This window comes from Brachyhypopomus gauderio, chromosome 13 (genome assembly GCF_052324685.1).
Source record: "Brachyhypopomus gauderio isolate BG-103 chromosome 13, BGAUD_0.2, whole genome shotgun sequence".
NCBI classification, from domain to species: Eukaryota; Metazoa; Chordata; class Actinopteri; order Gymnotiformes; family Hypopomidae; genus Brachyhypopomus; species Brachyhypopomus gauderio.
The window spans coordinates 11,568,266-11,589,891 of NC_135223.1; the positions used below are offsets into that span (position 1 = coordinate 11,568,266).

Here is a 21,626-nt window from a genome sequence, read left to right on the forward strand (position 1 = left end):
GAGGGAATGAGGGGGTGAGAGGGAGGGAACGAGGGGGTGAGAGGGAGGGAATGAGGGGGTGAGAGGGAGGGAACGCCGGGAGGACTGGCTCGGTCGGCCGAGCGGCTCTCTTGGGCAAAGTGACTCGAGATCCAGCAGCAGCGTGGCGGGACACGGAGGTCAAAGGGCGCGGAGGCCGCTGGTGACTCAGCCCGAGCTGATCCCGGGGTCAGGTGACACGCCTTACACCTCACCTTCTACCCACCATCGACCTGGCTCCAGACTTTCTCCCTCCAATCAGCCTCAGCCTGAGTGGCTCAGAGCCAGGAACATGAGGGAAAGAAAGGGAGAGAAACGGAGAGGAGAGAGGAGTGGGGAGGGCTGGGAGGTCGGATCACGCGAGCACCGGAGCTGTTTTCCCCGGTGTTTCACCGCGTTACATCACTGCTTGTGCGATGCGATGGGCCATAAGGAAAGTGCATGACACACCCCTCCCACCCGACACCGAGGCCCAGAACACACACACGTCTGACATCACAAACGCCAGGCTCCGATCCCACAGCCGGCGCCGGGGCTCGGGCCCGGCCCATTTGGAACAGAGGAGTGAGATGGGTTTTTGGGAGTGGTGTGAGGCGGTGACAGTGAAGAATGATCCGGAACGTCTTGGCAGGGCACAAGAGAGGCGCACAGGGAGCTAGGGAGACGGAGAGAGACCCCGAGCAGAATGGACAGAGAGGGCTGCTGGGTAATGAAACATTGCAGAACACATAGAGAGGGAGAAATGGCTGCGTCATCTGCACATCAGGATGAAAGGAAGAACGAAAGGGTGGCTTAATGTTTTCTTTCTCCCATAGTCACTGATGTGGAGAAGGGGCTGTCTTTTGGCCTGGTGTCAAGCCCCGCCCCCTCAGTGATGTACAAATGACACACTGTAATTTACTTGAATGAGTACAGAGCCGCTGGAGTTAGGCGCATGATGTCAGAGGGCTTTCCGCAGATAGGCTGCAACGCACGTGTGCGGGCGCGCATACACAAGTGCACACAAAGACTCCTTTTCAATAGCCGGCAATAAAACAAAGGTGATTGCTCATAAAACAATGCTATAACACGACTACTTCACCGTGCAGAATCAAGCCTCCGGTTACGGCCTCCGCCACAGCTGATCTCGGCGACGCACAACGGCTCTTTCAGAGAAGAAGATTTCTCCCCAGGTGGGATACTGCAGTGTATTCAGGTTGGACAGACAGGGAGGTTTTGTGACTACAGGGTTGCCAACTCTCACGCATTGAGCGTGAGACACACGCATTTGACCGTCTTCACACGCTCTCACGCCACACATCCGATTTCTCACGCCGAAAAAAAAATCTAGTTTATTTACCTCTGATCCACATCTATGATTCAATGAGTTACTAGTTCGCTCTGGCGCCAACCACTGGCGATCGATTTATCACGATATAATACTTAATTTGTGTCCATTTTACACCCCGCCCGGTAACAATTTACGTTCGCCACCCCCTCCAGGTTCAACTCTCACTCCACGCGAACTTGAAAAGTTGGCAACCCTGTGACTAGCGTGTGGGGACTCAAATGGGCAGGGAGTGCCCAGGTGGCAGAGGAGAACCTCCTCCGAACCTCCTCCTCCGGTGACCCTCGGGCAGCGTCCGGCAGGCTGAAGGGTTTAAGTACCTATTAACAGACGGTGGAGGCGTAATGAGTCTTGATAGAGCAGAGCTGGGCCAACAGCCTTAGCCAGGACCCAGAGATCATACTTTAGAGTGGGAGAACCCGAGAGAGAAAAGGAGCAAGGGGAGAGAGAGAAAGAGGGAGAGAGGGAAAGGAAGAGAGAGAGAGAGCAAGCTCCCCTTTCTGACACTAATATGGAAAAAACCTTGTTTGGAGTGAATACGAATGCAAATATTATTCTTCCTGGGTATTACCACTGCGAGCACCTCGACGCGGCCGGCCAAAGCGAGCTGTGGACAAAAAGCCCAAAGACTTTCTCAGCACCTTCAAAGGGAGCTTACATAAAATAAACATGGCCATCAGATTACAGGCGCTAACTCGGGCTAGCGCCGTACCGGGGCCGGGCGCGCGCCCGCCCGCCCCACAAGTGTGGGGTCCGCTCGGTCAACAGCGATGACGCAGGACGGAACAAAAGTGCGACAGAAAAAGCGAGTGTGTCAGAACACGGGCCCAGCCCACAGAGCTGCGTGGTCCTGCTGCCCAGAACTGGGGGAAGGAGAAGAGAGGAGAGGGGAGGAGAAGAGAGGAGAGGGGAGGAGAAGAGAGGAGCGGTATAGGATTGAGTGGAGAGCAGGGCACGAATGTGCTGTGAGGAGGGAGTGTCAGAGGGGTCAGCCTGAAACCCAGAGAGGCAGGGCCAGGGAAAGGTGGAGAGGGAAATGGGGAGTAAGGGTTAGGGTGGAGTGAGAGAGACAAGATGAGAGATGGAGGGAGTGGGGGAAAAGGTAGGGGAGAGGTGAAAGGAAACAGAGAGGGAGACACAGACAGGGACCAAGTGACTAGAGAAAGTAATGATAGAGGTGTGTGTGTGTGTGTGTGTGTGTGTGTGTTGAGGTTTTGAGGGTAACCCCAGTCAACTCTCTAACACTGGGCAGCCTCTCTCTGACAGCATGACATCACAGGGCTCTTTTATATGGTGAGCTGTGATGACGTAATCAACCTGGCAGCAGGAGAAAGTGAATCTGTCCCTGGAGTGAGCCTGGGTGTTTCACTCGCCCCGAATCTAACCCCAAACACACACACAGACACACACGTGTCCACATACACACGCGCCACATTACAGTCCACGACCCACCCAATTCCACACCTCCACAGAATTATGCATGGATGAAATTATTACACAGATGCAAATGAGCACACACACATGCAAGGGCACATCGTCTCATGCACACACACACATGCAAGGGCACACCGTCTCATGCACACACACACATGCATGGGCACACCGTCTCATGCACACACACACGTGCACGGGCACACCGTCTCATGCATACACACACATTTACACACAAGCTCAAAGAAGTGAAGGAAACTCTAGGAGGCTAGACTGCACTGACCACAGTGGGTGCAACTGCAAACCAATGCATGCACACACACACACATACACATACACACACACACACACACACACACACACACACACACACACATACACATACACACACACACACACACACACACACACACACACACACACACACACACACACACACACACACACACACACACACACACAAACACACACACACACACACACACACACACACACAAAAACATACACACACTAGTAAAGTATGATTTCCAACCCAAACATTTTTGATCTAGAAATATGTTTTATGGAAAACTGATTTTATTTACCAAAAAAGTGTATTTGTAGAAATTCCCTCCTAATGTAAAACTTATTCTGAGTGCTACTGGGTAACCCTCACCTCATCTTAACAGTAAAACACTGTAAATTAACACAGCAGACAAAAACAACCCTTATTTTTTCACAGTGTGTGTGCGTGTTCCTCCTCTGATCAGCCTTGACCCACAGGGACATGGGGTCAAACAGGGGAAAAAATGGAATTGAATTCAGTCAATACTCTGATGAATTGGGTAGTCTGGTTTCACACAAGCTGATTGCTTTAACAGTGCCACATACATTTGCGAATTTGTGTTTCAGCCACATCCTTTTATTAAACATGATGTGATTTGTTATCTGTCTGTTACTGACAGGTGTGGTTAAATATAGTACGGAAGTACATGAACTTCCTTACTGGACTTAAGTCCTTTACTCGTAAGTAGCTGTCCTTCCATTCCAGAGTACCTTTCTTTTCAGTTGAGTATTCTCTGCAGGATCTGTTGGTAAAAATTGCAATAGCTCACCATACATTTACATTTAAAATGACTTTAGTACTTTATCTGATGTAGAAATATAAATATTTTTAGTTGAGGAATATTTCACTTTTTCCACTGCTTATTATCCAACAGCCTGTGCCTAATACTGAACACAATTCCTGACAGCTTAAGGCTACCACAGCATCAGGCCTTAGATATTGTAGTGGATTCCACTCTGCTTTGGTGCAGACTGTCACATGAGCGCTGGGGTTTCAGGGCCAGACCTGGAATTCCCACTGTTACCTAATCAGGGTTTCTCAGCCAGAAGAGCAGATTGAACATGAACACATGAACACGTGCGTAGACACACACACACACACAAGTGCATATACTCACACACTCATGCACACACACACACACATTCATGCACATATTCATGCGTGCACACACACATTTGAATGTAGCTGTAGAGAAAAATGCACTTGCTCCAGAGACCAAACAGCAGGGCAAAGACGTCCAGCCCGACAAACATGCATTCCCACCCACCTCCCCAGTTACCTGACTCAGCTGTTTTGTAGGGAAGCAATGGCCTTTGAAGAGGGGAAGAATCTATCATTACTTGAGAGATAGAAAGAAGGGGAAGGACAGGGAGAATAAGCCTTCTATTGTCTACGCCGACACCCTCCCTCTCGCCCCCATATCCGAAAAATAATTGTGTTGTCCTAATTACAGAGAGATACTTCCAACAGGTGTGGGGAGCTGCACCTGGAGGTGTGCGTGCATGTGTGTGTGTGTATGGGGTGAATTTTGTGCCAAAATGTTTGAGAGAAGCTAATTATGTTTTAAAAAGAAATATTACACTTTGAGAGGATAACGGTGCTCAGAGCGCACAGCTAATAAACTTGAATGCCCATATCAGCACTGAATGTGCAGGTACATACCTTCTTATTTGCTAAAAAAACATTCTGGCTCCATTCAAAACTTGAAAACCTACTCAACAATGCTCTCCACATTCAACATTTTTATGTGCTAGTGAGCGTTTGTTTGCACACAGTCCCACAAACCTCTAAAGTTTTTAATTTGCTCAATGTAAAACATTGGAATGCTTGTCCCAAAACTCGAGCCAATCAGGTATCTACTGGCAGATCCAATTATTGCAGCATTTACGACATGGCTTCTTGAATGTTTGTTGCTGTCTGTCTGCTTGACATTGGCTAACTAGCTAGCTATATAGCACGCTTGCTTTCTAGCATCAGAAACATGTAAATATTGTTGCAGGGTGGGATGAAGTACACCATGAAGATAGCTCTGGGTACATACTGAAATATTGTAAAGTAATACATCACCTCGTATCTTTCATATACTGTAAAAATGTATTTAGTTGCAAACTGCATATGGCATACTGATTGGGATCCCAATTAGTACATTCATAGTATGTAGTACGCTATTTTGAAGACTGCCTCTAACTAGTCTAACAGCCAGATGGAAGTAGCTTCTCCATTTCTGTTTTACATTGCATTATGGGACAGTAGTATCCATCTAAACAATACTCAAAAAATTACTAAGTGTGCATAGTGGATTTTTGAGTGTTAAATTTTGACATTTTTAACTGTGCTAAATACTCAATAGTTAGTATTAGTAATTAGCATGCAATTAGATGTAGTTGGATGTAGGTTCGACAAGTAGTCGGAACCTTCATACATTCACATGACCTCATGGGATCGTTTATGTTTGTCGCATACTGGATACCATACTGCATTCCTTGATGGAAACAAGTATTTAGTATACAGCATGTAATGAGTGCAGTATACAGTATGTAGTAGACTATTTGCACCAATTATGGCTTGTATTGGTGAACTATTTTGCAAAAGGTTAGAACAACAGGAAATATCTGATTGCCTGGAGTTTTGGCACAAACATTAGTGTTTTTAACCAAGCAGATATAAAATTTGAGAGAGGCTTGTGTAGTTGACCGCAAATAAAGCTCATGTAGTTTAGAATGTAGAAAGCGTTAAGTTTTCATGAATTGAGCACAATTGTTTGGTAAGTAGAGTTTTAAATAGAAACTACATTGTTGAACAGATTATCAAGCAGTTCTGAATGAGAGCAAAAAAGTTATTTATCTGCACATTCAGTGCTGCTAATTGCAATCAAGATAACTAGCTGTGTGTTCCTCACCTTTGTCCACTCAGAACGTAATATTCCTTTTTAAAATGGTTATCAAACATTGCGGCACAATATTAACAAGTGTGCCACGTGTTAATATGTGTGTGTAGTTGGTTGGTGATTGCTACATTAAAAGGGTGTAGTTTTGTGTTTGTTGTATGGCTATACACACTGTATATAGGCCTACTTGAATCACTCTGTGTGGACGTGGGTTGGGTGTTTTATTAGTTAGGGTTGGAGGGCCCTCATGGTACACACAGACATGATGCTTCTGCACAGAGGGATCAGACTATGAGACACAAGTTTAACGATAAAGAGCGGAGAACACATCACTTCGGCACTACAGCATTGCTACTGTTTGACTTAGGCCCTCAAAAACATCTTTACTGTTTTCACCCAATACCAAATCAAAGATCCTTTCCATAATGAGTGGATGACATGCTCCAAATAGCCGTCGGCGAGTCTCACTCACAAACCACACGGAATTCAAAATCAGAAATGGCATAGTCACTTAATTGATTAAAGTTCTACCACAGGGACTCTAAACGATGAATCACGAATCTACCACTGATTTTCTTCGATGACTTCGTGCATGGGTTTTTTCAATATGAAGATTGGGGACGTCTTACCCAATCAAAGTCCGGAATGATGTAATTGACTCTCACGGAATCGCCATCTGCTTACCGTAAAGCGCGTGAGAGTCGAGCCATTGACAGGAAGACAGAGACTGGCTCTCAACCAAAACAACAGACGGAAAAAGTCTCATATTAACAGCAGCTTCCACAAAATAGATGACGACAGTGGTGGTACTTATTCAATAAAGCCAGTTGTGATGTAGATGCACCATTAAAATTATTCTCCACGCTGAGCTTGCTGAGATTGCTGTTTTTATTTAGAGTGAAGATGAGAATGTTCGTGCGGTCCAAAGTGAAAGAATAACAGCGAAATATAACTACAAGTCAGCGTGAAAGACGACACGTTCTCTTGCCACAACACACGTGATAGCATCCCTGACAGGTCTGCCTTGACATTGACCTGCTTCTCACCTTTATCTTGTGAAGTATCACTGCCTGAAGAAATGAGATGTCTATGTATATGTATGTAATTGTGGATGTAACTGAATCTCGTTCTACCATCAATCTTCTCTAGCTTTTAGAAATGGCTGTGAGTGTAAAACAGAGACAAATGGTCCGTGTGTCCCATACTTACATTTCTACCTAACTGACTAATTATAGAAGATACGGTTGAAACATATACACTACTATAATATGCTACCTTGAGAGAGACGAATAAGGTATTTACGCCTTTGGTGAGCGGCCTACCTGTCACGGTAGCCCAGTTGTCATGGGGTCTTAGTGTGATAATTTATTAGGTCTTTGTGTATTGCGATCACGCCACCCAGTGTTGATTAATGGAATGACATGAGCTGAACTCCGCTGATTCAATACACAACAAAAACAATTGACTGATTTAAACGGAACCGGTCGCATTCCATTAATTAATTAAGTTTATTGGAAAGACACGATGCATATAGATGACCAATATAACAATGTGGGAATTGATATATTACAGCAGGAAGCAGATGTTAGTGTTGGCTCCAGACTTTAACAGTGTGTATTTATGGATTACATCTAGATCATGAATGTTATAGTAAAGTGGAGAGCTGACGTGGGGCTGGCGATGCAGCTGCTGCCCTTTTCACTCTGAATGCAAACAAACAAACAAAAACTTTAACTTTAAAAAATTAAGTGTATTGACTAAAATAAGTTTATAGCAAAGGACCGTAAAATGGAACATCTTATGTAGTTTGAAATATGTGCCATACAAACTTTAAAGCAAGTGTTTATTACACATTGTAATGTTATATTCTTATTATTAGTGTGCAGTAATGTACTTATAATAGGTCACCACCATAAACCTTTTACATTTATAAGAAGTAAAAATGAATGAAAACACACTCAATTCTTAATTAGCCTAGAAGTAAGACAATCAATGAAATGTAATCATTGCAACCAGGCAATGAGTTTTCTAAACCATACAATTACATAATATTATCTTCATTGTATTGCTTTGTCCTAAATTGTGCAGTTTAAGCAGTACAATTTGTGTCTTTTGATTTTAACAATGTAGTGCTGGCTTTATTCAAACCCAACCTGCACAACTTTTCAGTTATTTTTTTCTCTAATAAATGATAAAAAAGGTTCATAGCCTATGTCTGCAATACTTAAAGGCAAAGTCTAGAATTTTATGATTTCCTTTAAAGAAAGTAATACACATTAAATCCTCATATATGAGCTGTGTAGGTCAAGGCTATGGGTGTGAACTCTGTATAAATTTACCCTTGTGGAAGTCAGACATATGAGGGAACTGCATAAGACCAAAGCTCCATAATAACTGGCATATTTTCGACTTGTGGACTAGGCAAGTTCTACAGCCTACAGCCTAGTCCGCTGATTGGCAGGAAGTTCATCCTGGTCCAGCCCCCACAGGAATGTTCGCAAACGTGTCACTTCCTTCTGGAGCTCAGGTGTTGGAATTGGCTGAGAGAGGTCCAAACTTGGAGTCTCATTGGGTAGGATGAGAGGTGGGTGGTCCAGGAAACTCTCAAAAATATCTGAGTAAAAAAGGAAAACAAATAATGTGACAAGTTTTTTTATGTGACTTGTAAGTCCATATAGTGTTATTAAAAGCGTTGGATGTTTGCTCTAAGCAAAATAGATATGATGTGTGTGGGTTCACTGAGCATGATTAAAATGATCCTTTATTAGTCCCACACTGGCAAACTACTTACCACCTCCAAGTTCTGTGCCTGGGGGTGGAGCCCAGCAGGAAGGCGGAGCTCTAGCTGGTCCCAACTTATAATGAGTAAGAAGATGGTGAAGCTGGGCAGGGCTTAGCAAGGCATGGTCTTCCTGTAGGCTGGCCCAAGATGACTGACACAAGAAAGAGACTGGATTTATATAAAGGAAAGAACTGACTGAGAGCCTTACTTTCAGTGGCTTTTTATAGGCTTTATAGGCTTTTCACAGTACCAGGAGCACTGAGAGGATAAAAATGGTTTGAACTTGGCCTATAATTCTGTATGTATATAGCTGATATACTTTCAGCTTCTAGGCCAATAAGCCTTAAGGCATCTGGATTATATATAAGTGTTTAAAGAAACCCCTTGTATGTCCCTATACGCTTTTAAAGACACATTTGTTTAGAAAATTGGTAATTGCCTGTGTAATCTTAAAATGGCTGATCTTTTCAGGACGTACAATGAATGGACATGTTGAGCTGAACATAGCAAATGGTGTAGTTCTCTGTTGAACATAATTAATGCTGCTTTGATTGATTTCACAGTTCTTGCTAACATACACCAGACGTAGCAACAGGGACTGGCAATACATCCATACTCTTTTTATCATACTGCTACTCATCAGGAAACTTTCTTCCGCTCCCAAACGGCCTTACCTGGATGAGCCGGGTCTTAGGGATGCACAGGAAGTTCACCGTGACTGACAGCTTCTTGAGGAATTCTGAGGCAATATCTCCTAGGCCAGCCCCTTGCAGCCAGTCTAGGACCAGGTCTAGATTAGTGCGAATCTGCACTGCACGAGACCAGGAAAACAAACCATCTAGAAAACATAAATACACATAATCAAATCACGAATCTAGACCAAAGTGTACCAAATTACTTCATTACCAAATTAAGTTCTGTCACATAATATAAACCCAAAAATAAACCCAGAATATAAACCCAAGAACGACACAGGTGTTTTTTGTGCATGAATAACGATAATGTTTTATTGATCTAGTGTGGATGTCTCTGGAGGCCCCCCTCCAGAGCATTCTGGAGAAGTTACCTCTCTCCAGCAGGGTGTTGAGGAGTGAGGTGTTGGTGAAGAAGAAGAGGTAGCCAAAAGTCTGTGAGGTGAGGGGCGGCGAGAGGCAGGCGTCACGTGACAGCTGTAGCGAGCAGCGGTACACCTCCACCAGGCCGGCCACCGTGGGGGGCAGGGCGGACACGTCCCCCTCCTCCTCCCCCTCGCCTCCTCCCGCGTGGCCCGTGCCATCCTTTGCACCAGCCTTCTCCTTCTCTTTGTCCTCGCTCGAGAAAGGGTTGGTGTCCAGGAGGGTGGGGAGGAGAGAGTACAGCGTCTGATGGTGCAAAAGTGACACAACCATGGATAGAGTGAGCTTTCGGTTAACTTTCTTTCAGCAGTACCTCAGGGCATGTCTTTAAAATCTATGTAGTGGTGTCTAGCACCTCCCACCTTTGTCAGGTGATACACACACTGCTGGAAGGTGTGCATGATGACATCATCCAGCTGCGCCAGCGCCTCAGAACAAGTGTCCATGTCAGCTGATAGAACAGGGTCTCCGGGCACTAAAGGCAGCGAGAATGGCAATACATGAACATACATGAACCATATTCATAAATCAGAGATATATTTACAAAAGCAGCTGAATTAAGAACAGTGTACATTAATCTGATTTGTGAAGGAGCTCACAGCTAGATTGGCTGATCAAATGTAAAAAAAAAGCATGGTTGTCAAGAATTAGATGGCCATTGTATATAATTTTAGTATGTTTTAAAATATACATTTAGTATGTATTTTTTGTATACGTTAGTATATATATCCTTTTACCTGGAAATTCAGCTAGTAAAATTTAGCTTTACTTTTTGTTTTCTCACCTTCAAATTCCCACTCCTTCTCCATGGCTTCGGTTTTGACCTGGAAGAAGTTGAGGAGCTCAGTGGCATTGGACATCCAGAACATGAGGGGTCTGAGGTCAGAGGAGAGCTTCTGCACGCTAGGAGGAGGAAGGTCAGCTTCGGAGTCTGGAGAACTGCGCACACACACACACACACACACACACACACACACACACACACACACACACACACACACACACACACACACACACACACACACACACACACACATATTCACCACCATCAATTAAATCAAACACAAAAGTTAAAAAATTCAGTCATTGGGGTTCTATATAGATTAAATGAATGAGATTGCACTTTATCATCAGACTCTTGCTCTGATATTGTTAATTCACTACGATCAAGATAAAATCTCCTAGCAGACCCAAAACTAATCCCTCGTGTCTTCAGTATGTCTACTGTCTGAATGGACTGGAGGAGGTCTGCAGCTTCTTACACTACTAATTATAAATTAATGGTTTTAGAATTACATTGGGGTTGTAGAGGTCATAATTTAATTTCTATCCAGGAGTTCCATTCTTTTTTCATGTTTAGATGTATGGGCTTTCAATTCTTAACAACAAGTCTGAGCACCATGTGACTTCTGATCGGTACTTAGCACATGGTCCTGTTGTAGCCACAAGGGCACAAAACACATCCTATATGACATGTGTTCAATCCAGAAATCCTGTGTCTTACGTTTGTGTGGGATGTTTGTCTCCAAATTCTTTAATGTTGTCCTGGAACATGAATAATGGAACGGGGGTGGAGGGGGGAGAGACAGAGAGAGAGAGAGAGAGAGAGAGAGAGGGAGAGAGAGAGAGATTAGAGCAGACTCGGATGAATGCTTGGGCGGGTGTGTTTGGCCAATGTGTCCGGACAATGACAGCACATTTTCCAAACGGGTGGAAATGACATCAGTCAACCTCTGTTTACAAACTCCAGTGAAATACCAGTGAAAGCCCATGTGTGTGCAGCTGTGTCTCCTCACACCACAGCCTACCCTGGCCCCAGGTCCTCAAAGTACACACACACACAACCACACACAAACACACAAACACACATACACACATACACACACACACAACCACACAAACACACATACACACACACACAACCACACAAACACACAAACACACAAACACACACCACCATCTCAAAATCTTTTTTCAGCAGTTCTGCTTTACTTTAATCATGAGTTCCCCCTGCTCTAAACTTCTCTATCTGTGGCTATAACTGGACTATATTGTCCTTCTGCATTCAGACGGCGCGAGATGACCCGATAACACATTCTAAATATATGACCCTACAGGTATCAGTGCAGACTTTAAAAACACATGGCGACAATGTAGATATTTTTGACCAATCAATTTTTTCTAAATTCATATTTTTTTAATGAATAGAAGTGGGGACTGATGCTCACCCACACAATTGCTTTTATCTGATTTGCTGCCTTTAACAATAGTTGGGGTGTTAATGCAGGGTCCAGATGTTTGGAGGCGTGTTCAATCATGAGTGACAGCAGATAAGCTGGCGCTAGGGGTCCGCCTCCTGAATCTGGAGTCGAATTCTTCGAGATAATTTCCTAAAACAAAAATAGAAAGTTAATAACAGAGTAACTGAATTCGCAGTATTGTAGCTTGTATACAACTCTAAACAGCAGCAGTTTTCAGCCATGGAAATTCATTCATCTGCATCCATATTTAACCCCATTACCTGTTCTCTTTTTGCCAGTTGTATACAGCATCTAGCAGCTAACCCACCTGTAGGAGCCCATGCAATGTGTCTCTGTTCATCTGTAGAGGTTATTTAGCTTTTACAATGACAATGCTATGGAATATCTGAACGCACTGGCAAGTACACAGGTGGTGCGCTGTACCTGAAGGAGGTCGTCTGCATGCTTAGCCTGGAATTTCAACATTGCCTCAGTGGATCCTAGATAGTGCCTGAGAGCCTCCTGCCTGTCCACCATGTTTCCGGCGCCAAAGGAAGTTGTCATGTCAGCCTGCCAGGGTGGGGCCAGCGCAAGGGGCGGGGCAGGGGTCACTCGGGGATCACGGTACAGGAAGAGGAAGTGACTGCCGAGCCCTATCAGGTCTCCGGGCTTAAGTACCGTCTCTCTGTACAGTACAACCCCGTTATGGGTCACAGCTGCTCCTCTGAATGGACGCATCAAAGCTATGGAAACAATAAGAGTACAGAGTATGATCATACAGACTGAGTAAATGTTCTAGCACTAGCAGTTAAAAGAATGGCTGTGAACAAGCAGAGCTTTTACTACAATCATTGACTTGAGGTCGTCTGTGAGATGACCTTGTTTCAGAAGACACTTGTGACAGCATGAACACCAAATGATGTCAAAGGCAGTTTTTTTTAACAACAAAATGGGGTAATAATGATTTTCAGTCAGTTCTGAATATTTTCATAACTGTGGCTCCAAATCTTATTTTTAGTACTATTGGTACTATTGATCTCTAAATCACACAGTGTGCAGTAACTAAAGCCAAAGATTAACATAGAGTGTAAATATGTAGCTGAAGAGTCACATTATGTGCTTTGTGTTATGATATTGGATTATATATATATATATATATATATATATATATATATATATATATATATATATATATATATATATATATAAGCTCTGCTGAGGTGTTTTTCATTTCAGTTCTCTTCTCTGTGTGCATCTATAAACATGTGGTTGATGTTGAAAACTTTGATGGTTACAAAGAGATTTTAACAATGCAGGTTATCAGGTCTTTGTTTGGGCTTACAATGACATGTCATAAGTATTCATCCCTAAAGACATTTTAAAGTTATTTTGTATGATCCTGAGAGGTAGTTAAAAATACAGTGATTGGTGTTGCTAACTCATTTTTTCTTAGTTGATTTTATACAGAATGACAATGACTATTGTAAATCAAAAGCATTAATAGCAAGGGCCCAAGAGGACTCTGTTACAGGCAACATCTTGGTCTACATAGTGGGCTATCCACTGTGTGTATGAGTATATGATTATTACTGGTGCACCAAATACCAAACAAACTGGCCTTTTCCTGCCATTTATCTCAGTGTGTGTGTGTGTGTGTGTGTGTGTGTGTGTGTGAGCTACCTTGACCGCGGGGCTGCTCAGGGACAGCGGAGTCCCTCCTCACGAGGAGGTGGCGGGTGAGCAGGTCGGGAGCTGAGAGGAAGGAGTCCACTCTGAGGGGCCTCTTCCCCTTCCTCTCCCTCTCCCTGTCCTTCTCCCTCTCGCGGATGCTCGGCTTCCGCCCGAACACGTGTGTGTGGCCCGCCATGATGTACAGCACAAAGTCCTGGGCGGATAAGACAGAAGAGGCTGTGTCAGAGAGTCAGGGAGCGAGGAAGAAGCTGAAAGGGAGAGACGGCCAAAGTGGATAAAAAAAGCTTGTTGTCATTTTCGCCTGTTATGAAAATCGGCGCGATCTTAAGTTTACCGTCTTCAAAAAATGGCAAGCTGATAAGGGATGAAGTGTGTTACAGTTTTCAACAATGTGCTCTTGTGTGAGGTCATTGTGCAGCGGGGCCAGATGTAGACACAGCGAGTGTGTGGGGGCACTGTGTGGCCCGCTAGGTCATTGTATGACCGTGTATAGCTCTTCTGTGCTGCATGGTCTATGGCAGATAAACTTGAAGGTATAAAAGAGGAGATGGTATGTTGCGATAAGGGGGGGATGCAGGTATGATGTCATGAGACAGCGCTGTGATAGTGTGGTACTGCATGTCTAGCCTTGCTTTGGTCAAAGCCCTGCAGCAGCAGGAAGTAGGGACGGTCTGTGGGCGGGAGGATCAGGCTTTGGGACATCACTTCCAGGTCACAGGTATCTTTCTCTTCTTCCGACCCTCGTGGGCGTCTCTCCACATCACTCGAAATCCTTGATGTGGTAACCTAAAGTGCAGACGATAAAAGTTGTGAGAAATAAGTAAATGTAAATATTTGTCAATTGTGATTTTCACAAGAAACTCGCACTGTAAAAAGTACACAGTGTCTAGATCCGTTCCACATATGTGTGATGTATATCATGCCTCGGCCACACTTTTCTTGGTTTCTTCTCTCTCTGTCTCTCGTGCCGAGCTCTCACCTCTCCCGCATCCGTTGCTATCATGCTCACAATGTTCTTCCTGTCCTGTGGTCCACCATTGGTCGGGGTGTTGCCAACACGTCTGGGGTCGTTGGTGGCCTGGTTGCCCTGGCGACGCCTCAAGCTCAGGTTCATATCGCTGATACTCCTTCTGAGCTCCGTGTTGCGACCCCGGTGACCTCTCTCCTCATCAGGACCGCCCCCTGATGACATCCGGCTCCGCCTCCAGCGCACTGCAGTTGCAGCAATCAAACCATCAAATTGCTCTACACACTCAATCATTCTTAACCATTTATATGTTTATGAATTACTAAAAGGGAACTGATGATTTCTGCTGCGTAACGCTCATTTCTGTATTTTGAAGCAATACTACATATGGCCATTTATAAATCTATAAATAAAAGTGTTATACAATAGCACATTTCACCTCAACTGTATAAATATAAAATATGTATCTGAGCTTATATAGGTGTATACTCACTGGCTATTTTATATGGGTCATCTGTCTTATAAGTGCATTTTATACAGTCACATACTAAAGTTCATCTGGTGGCATCAAGAACTGGTCAGCCAATCAGTAGCTTATTTATCACTGGTCAGCCAATCATGCTTATTCATCACTGGTCAGCCAATCATGCTTCTTTATCACTGGTGAGCTTCTAAGCTGATATCTGGGTGCTGAACCATGCTGCTTCTGTGAAGTGGTGTATTGTCCTTTCAAACTCAGTAGTCACTATTTTTTTAAAGAACAGCGTGCCACATATCAGTGTCTACATTGCACTGACATAGCATCTTGTATTACCTATATAGTATATCTAAAGACCTGCTATTGGTAGGGAGGCAAGGACAACTACCACAGTGCCACAGCTCATTTCCAACCCAGGAGCCCTGCTGTCTCACCTTGGCAGTTCTCTCCGTCCCTCTCTCTTTCCTTCTCCTTCTCCTTCTCCTCCCTCTCGTAATCGTCTCGCCGCTGGATCTCAAAGCGCCGCTCGAAGCCATCCTTGGGCCTCCACATGTCCACCAGGAGCAGGGGACATTCCCAGGGAGCCACGCCCCTCCGACACTCCGTCTGCCATTGTACGGCTCCGTCTGCCTGCTGGATGGGCTTTCCGATGACATCGCACAGCAGGAAGTCCTCCGGGGAATGCTTCTGTGGAGCTGAGCAGGTGCACAGGATGTTGGGACATTCGGTAGGTTTAGTCATCTCCAAATATAGACCCAGTGCCCTTGTAAGTGATTTATCGTTCGTACACTCAACAATATATTGGTCCATAGACCTGCAATGGTAGTTTTTCCATGCAGAAACACACAATTCAACACTTATACAGTATATTAAACCACTTAAGTGGTTTTTAAGTGTTTCTTCTCAAATACAGCCCTGGAGTAGCACTGCCAAGCACAGTGTAGTGTGACATGTCTAACACAGTCTAGTGTGACACACCTAACTCACTCCTGACTCACAAGGTAGCATGACACCCCTGACTCAAGCCTTTCATGACTTGAATCAGTTGTGTTACTAAGAAGACACAAGATAACCTTGTGCTGTGCTGTGGTGCTCCAGGACTTATAGACCATCCAGTGTCCCACACACTCCAGAGAATATCGCTCCTTTAGTCACCTATATCATCGCTCTCGTTCTCTCGCTCTCTTTCAGTGTAGCGGGTGATGACCTGCTGGATGAGCTGTCGGGCGGTAGAGTGGATGTTAGCCAGTAGGCTACGGTAGTTTGCTCCACTCGAGAGAGCATCGCCGTAGATCTTCACCAGGCCCGGGGCTGAAGATGACGCAGGGGGCAGGTAGTGATGCGACGATGGAGTAGCCGAGTGTGCCCACAATTCCCTCTCTCGTTCTCCGATGGCACGGTCACGATCGCTGTTGGACCTCCCTCTCAGGAAGAGATGGGACAGGCGCTTGGCACGAGACTGTTGATTGGCTGGACGAGGGCGAAGGAAGGCCGGGGTGGGTGAGGGGGAGGGTGGTGCTAGAGAGGGGCTAGAGAGTGAAAGGGAAGAGGGAGGGGCTGGGGGTGGGGCTTCATGCACGGAGGCTGCATCTGAGCTATTGGTAGATCTGAAGAAGTGAAGGAGAAAGTGATTTTCAAAAATAAACAAGATGCACATAATGTTTGCAAAGTAAACCTGTTTTAACCACTATGAGCCATTTTCACCACTCCACTCCACACACCACTTTCACCATTTTTAACATATTTCTTTAATTCTTTAATTACACAAATTAAAAAACTTAAATTACATATTAAAAAAACTAAAACCTGAACCTCAGGTACAAAAATCCTTTGACATAGAGTAAATACACAATTGCTTTTAAACCTGTAAATAGAGAATTCATTATTAACCTATAATGTCCTTATACGGTGTCTACAATAGAATTTGGAAAGGTCTATTTTGCTCTTTATCTATGTGTATTATTTGGAATGTGACAGCAATTAGAGCTTTGTGGGCAGACTGGCCATAGCTTTGAGGTTTGTGTTTGGGGGGTCGGAAATCTGAGCCTCTAATGGACATGGTGTAATGATTCTTAGGCCCCCTTCAAGGCTTTGAACCTGGTGAGTAGTGGTGAGTCCTGGTGCTGGAATGGACAAACACAAACACTGTCTAGTCTGGCACTGTGCCTTTAATACCAGCGCATAAAGAAATACTTAAGTGTTACAGACAGGGAAAAAAGGATAATAACATTGGCTTTTCTTTCTATAACATGAAACTATAAAAACGTCTACTGACTTGACTGACACTGCACTGGGCCAGCGTGCTCCCAGCTTGGCAAAGTGCTTCCGTGGAGAATTTATCCACAGGCCCACCGGGAAATGGAGCTTCCTGAAACGAGGACTACCAGACTCCTCCATCTTGGCAGTCAAAGGAGGGATGAAGAGGTACACAGAAATAATTCACAGAAATGGAGCGGAAAGGAACAAATGATCAAAGATGGATAAATAACCGAAAGAATATTCATAGGAGAAAGAATGGAAACAAAAGGGTGGAAATGAAATGAATGAAAATAGGTCAAAAGAAAGAAGGACACAAGGACAAAAGAGTGCGAGTTAGGTTCATGTGGCTAATAACATGAGTCATCTTTAGAGGCTAACACTATTAGGAATTTCTCTTGTTTGTGTGGTTAATCTTTTGCCCTATTGTCCTCATCCAAATCAGCTTACAGTTTATGACATCAGTTGATAGATGACAGGAAATCCTGAAATATCCTTTCGAGTAATGAGGACATGCAAGGTTGAGCATTTTTCCTGCTTGGTTCAGCTATGAGCAAAACCACAATGTTAATGTAGGGGTAAGGGGGGAAGGCCACACTATTGCACAGGGAATATTCAGGCCTTCAGGAAAATGACTCTGAACTAAGTTATTTATTGGGGTTGAGGTAGAGTCAGGTAAGAGTCAGCCCACATGGATGGTTCTGACGAACCAATGATACTGGTCCTGTAAACGCTCTGTTGAGCAAGGCTGTCTAATCAAAAGAAACCCTTAAAGTTTAAAGTACTGCTACAGGGCTTAAATGTGTATCATTGTAATAATTTGTGTAATAATTCCCATTGTTTGTGGAGCTAAGCGTCCTCTCTGGCAGCAGGAGCAATGTCAGACCCTCAACCCACATTCTAATATAGGCCAAATCCGATTTCAGTGATTTTCATGGCGCAAATGACAACTTTCCTGATATTAGTTTGGACTGCTGACCATATTTCACCTTTCACACATCAAACTCCAGAACTACCTTTTGATAATGGCCTAAACCGATTTCAGTTCATTTCGTGGTATCTTTTGTGGAAGATACACCCTAACTATAGTTCACACATTTGTATTCTTGAAGACATAGTAAAGTGATTCCTCTCACCAGCAGATGATGTTCAGTGTGACTCACCCACTGCGATGCTCTCGTATCGGATTAAATCTCTTTCGAGGATCCTATTGTCATGAAAATTGTGCTACCTCGAAATTGTTGTTTCACTGTTACCTCGCCTTATTCCCGAGAAATGAAGTTTGAAAAGTCCATTGTCTGGCACTGGGAGGTATCCTCACACTGTTTGACGCTGCTTTCCTTTCTGACCTAATCAGAGTCTTGCTTCTCAAAGCATTTCTTGTTCATTTGGAACCCCTGTATTTCTCCACTTGTCCTCCCCTACACCTCTAATAGTCCTTGCTTTTGCTTTCTCTGTCTCCCTCTTTTTCTTTCTTTCACTCCTGATCTGGGTCTATAGATAGAGAAGCAAGCCCATTGTTCTTAGTGACAGAATTTCCTTCCCCATGGCAGGACAACACCTATATCCTGAGAGAGAGAGAGAGAGAGAGAGAGAGAGAGAGATGTTAGGATGTAGAGAGCGCACACGATGTCAGGCCAAAAACACAGCCAAACGTTTATGCTTATAGAAAGAGATTGTGATAATTTGAAGCCAGAGTAAGGGCATTTGCTGTTTATCCAATAAATAGGCATCAGGCTACATCCTGTTCAGATGTACCCTGAATTTAGTTAGAATCTCAATCAGTCTAACATGGAATTTGAGTAGTTATAAAACGTGGTCATCAACACTGAGTGAATTATCAGTTACATACAATTATCAGTGATGAGTCTTTAGGTTCGTTTACATTATCAAGATGAAGGGATAATGACTAAATTCATAATTGTTGGTTCAGTTACGCAGTCACCAGTAGTACATCAGCAAGAAAGTGTTGCATTATATTGTCTTCAAACTCACATATTTACAGATGGTAAAACTATATATTATCACACATATTGCAGAGCAAGGCCAGACATGTATGCTTACTTCAGCATGTTTCATACAAAACATTTGAGTAGGGGTCCTTTCTGAAGGAAGTAGGAGACCTTGTCTGACAGGAAGCTTGTGAGAGCAGGGCACCTATGACCTTTGACAACAACAGGATAACAGTGACAGGAAAGAGTGTGTGTGTGTGTGTGTGTGTGTGTGTGTGTGTGTGTGTGTGTGTGTGTGTGTGTGTGTGTGTGTGTGTGTCTGACGGAGAGAAAGAGAGAGCAGTAATTTTTTGGGCATACAGTTTTTATTCAATAAAAGCTTTTTTTTCACTAAATTGTTCCCTTTTATTTTCACTGTCCATTTTATTAATTTTGCGAGCAGATGGATTTAGTATTTACTCCAAACAGCATAAAAGCAAGGTATAATTTGGGATCACATACAAGGAGTCTCTGAAACATACACAGATACACACTAACACACACTAGCAGCCCCGAGACACTGAGTGCTGCAGGATTCTCAGACAGGAAGCTCTGACAGCAGGCTGTGAAGGCTCCAGTGCGTCATTCCTACTCGTCCCTCCATGTTTGTTTTTGGCAAGTGAGTGAAAAGCTTTTCCTGACTGGAGAAGAGAATGTGCATGGAATGAGTGAGTACAGTACAGTAGTGTGTTCTGTCCACTGGTAGACTCAGACTGTTCTCATGCATTACTGTATGTTCGTTTCCTACTGTCCAGGCCCAACGTTCTTTCTGAAGCTAACAGTGCCCTGCAAAGGCAGACAAGAGTTACTACACAGTGCATCACAACTCATCCTTTATCTTAGGTTTTACTTTTTTTGTTTCTGAGGCTAATAAAGTCTAAGTTGCAAGATCGGTTCAAGTTTAATCAATCATTTCATAGCCACGTTTGTTCTGAAGGATTCAGGAAGAGTTAGAGTTGGATTGGGATCTCTATATGTGCATGCCGTTTTTTGAAACCGTTGAAAGTTTATTTTTCAAAACTCTATTTGATCAGCTTTCCCCTCCTCTTGTAGCCTAATGCGAAATCAAACGAAATGATAGCTAATCAAAACAATTGATGCATTCCTAATTCTGATTATATGATCGTATGATGTTCCATATTTACACATGAATACAGAATAATTTGTGTAGGGAAAACGTGTTAAACTATTAACTGGTTTTAAATAGCAATGGAAGGTAATGTAACTGAAAGGAAGCCTATTGTCAAGCGCAGAGGCGGGGGCGGATCTTAGAAAAAATCCACCTACCTTTGCTTTAGAGAACTGACACCACGATTACCACCAAACTTCAGCATAATAATGCAAATATTAACACGTGCGTCTGGGTCTTCATTTTACACAGTGAATCAAAGTAACCCCGCCCACTTTCCCATCAGATGTGTCACATATCTTAGCTATCCCACAATTCTTTGCGCTCCTTTAGTCTTTCACTAGGACACATCAGTAAGGACGTTTCAGGTGGGCCTCTAAACTGCTTTGTTTATGTATCCAGACAGTATAATATCTTAATATTGTGTTGTAGCGTGTACAGTTTTCAAATATTAACGGTAACATTAAACAGTAGTAAAATTAGTAGCCGACCTATTTCACATTGTTACCTTTGGCTATCTAGCTAACACTTAGCAAGCTGGTTGAGTCTATGGCAGCTGGCGGTCCGTAACTGCTTTGCTAGCTAGTTAGCTACGTTGGCTATCAAGGTTATAAAGGCTGCCTGGAGTAGATGTGATTCTAAGCTGTCATATTTTCTATTTACGCGGTAAAAGCATAAGGACCATCCTAAGTTTAATTAACAAAACATCGAATAAGTACGAAATGGTAGAGCTAGACCGTCGCCCTCTGTGCAAGCCCTTCATTCAGGCCGAACAGCCCGCGCCGAGAGAGCAGCGTGACCGCTAATGTAACTTCGCCTAGCTGCATTCCACCGTTACAGTCTGGCTGCCGTCCTCTCGCCTGACTGGAGCTTGTCTGTTAGGTTAAGCTAAGGTTAAGTTATTCGGAACCACGAACACAGTATTTTGTACTATTCTGTACTGTTTTCATGTTTTCACTTGGAGTATGTGTGTGATCTCCAGGCTTCA

The 21,626-nt window shown here is 43.8% G+C and overlaps 1 protein-coding gene across 2 annotated transcripts; it reads right to left on the reverse strand.

Annotated features, from left to right (window-relative positions):
• Nucleotides 1-7,477: 7,477 nt before the first annotated feature.
• Nucleotides 7,478-19,066, reverse strand: rasip1 (Ras interacting protein 1). Of its 2 annotated transcripts, none has more exons than XM_076970903.1 (16): nucleotides 18,682-19,066; nucleotides 17,538-17,659; nucleotides 16,418-16,869; nucleotides 15,697-15,957; nucleotides 14,797-15,029; nucleotides 14,445-14,603; nucleotides 13,806-14,010; nucleotides 12,570-12,868; nucleotides 12,114-12,275; nucleotides 11,390-11,430; nucleotides 10,670-10,824; nucleotides 10,248-10,360; nucleotides 9,837-10,131; nucleotides 9,445-9,608; nucleotides 8,780-8,921; nucleotides 7,478-8,602 (listed from the first exon to the last, which is right to left on the reverse strand). In XM_076970903.1, exons 2-16 carry the CDS (start codon nucleotides 17,657-17,659, stop codon nucleotides 8,424-8,426), a joined length of 2,982 nt encoding a protein of 993 aa, XP_076827018.1. In that variant the 5' UTR covers nucleotides 18,682-19,066; the 3' UTR covers nucleotides 7,478-8,423. The 2 variants fall into 2 exon arrangements, with proteins under 2 accessions (XP_076827018.1, XP_076827017.1); XM_076970902.1 differs by having other exon boundaries at nucleotides 18,655-19,066.
• Between the last annotated feature and the right edge of the window lie 2,560 nt (nucleotides 19,067-21,626).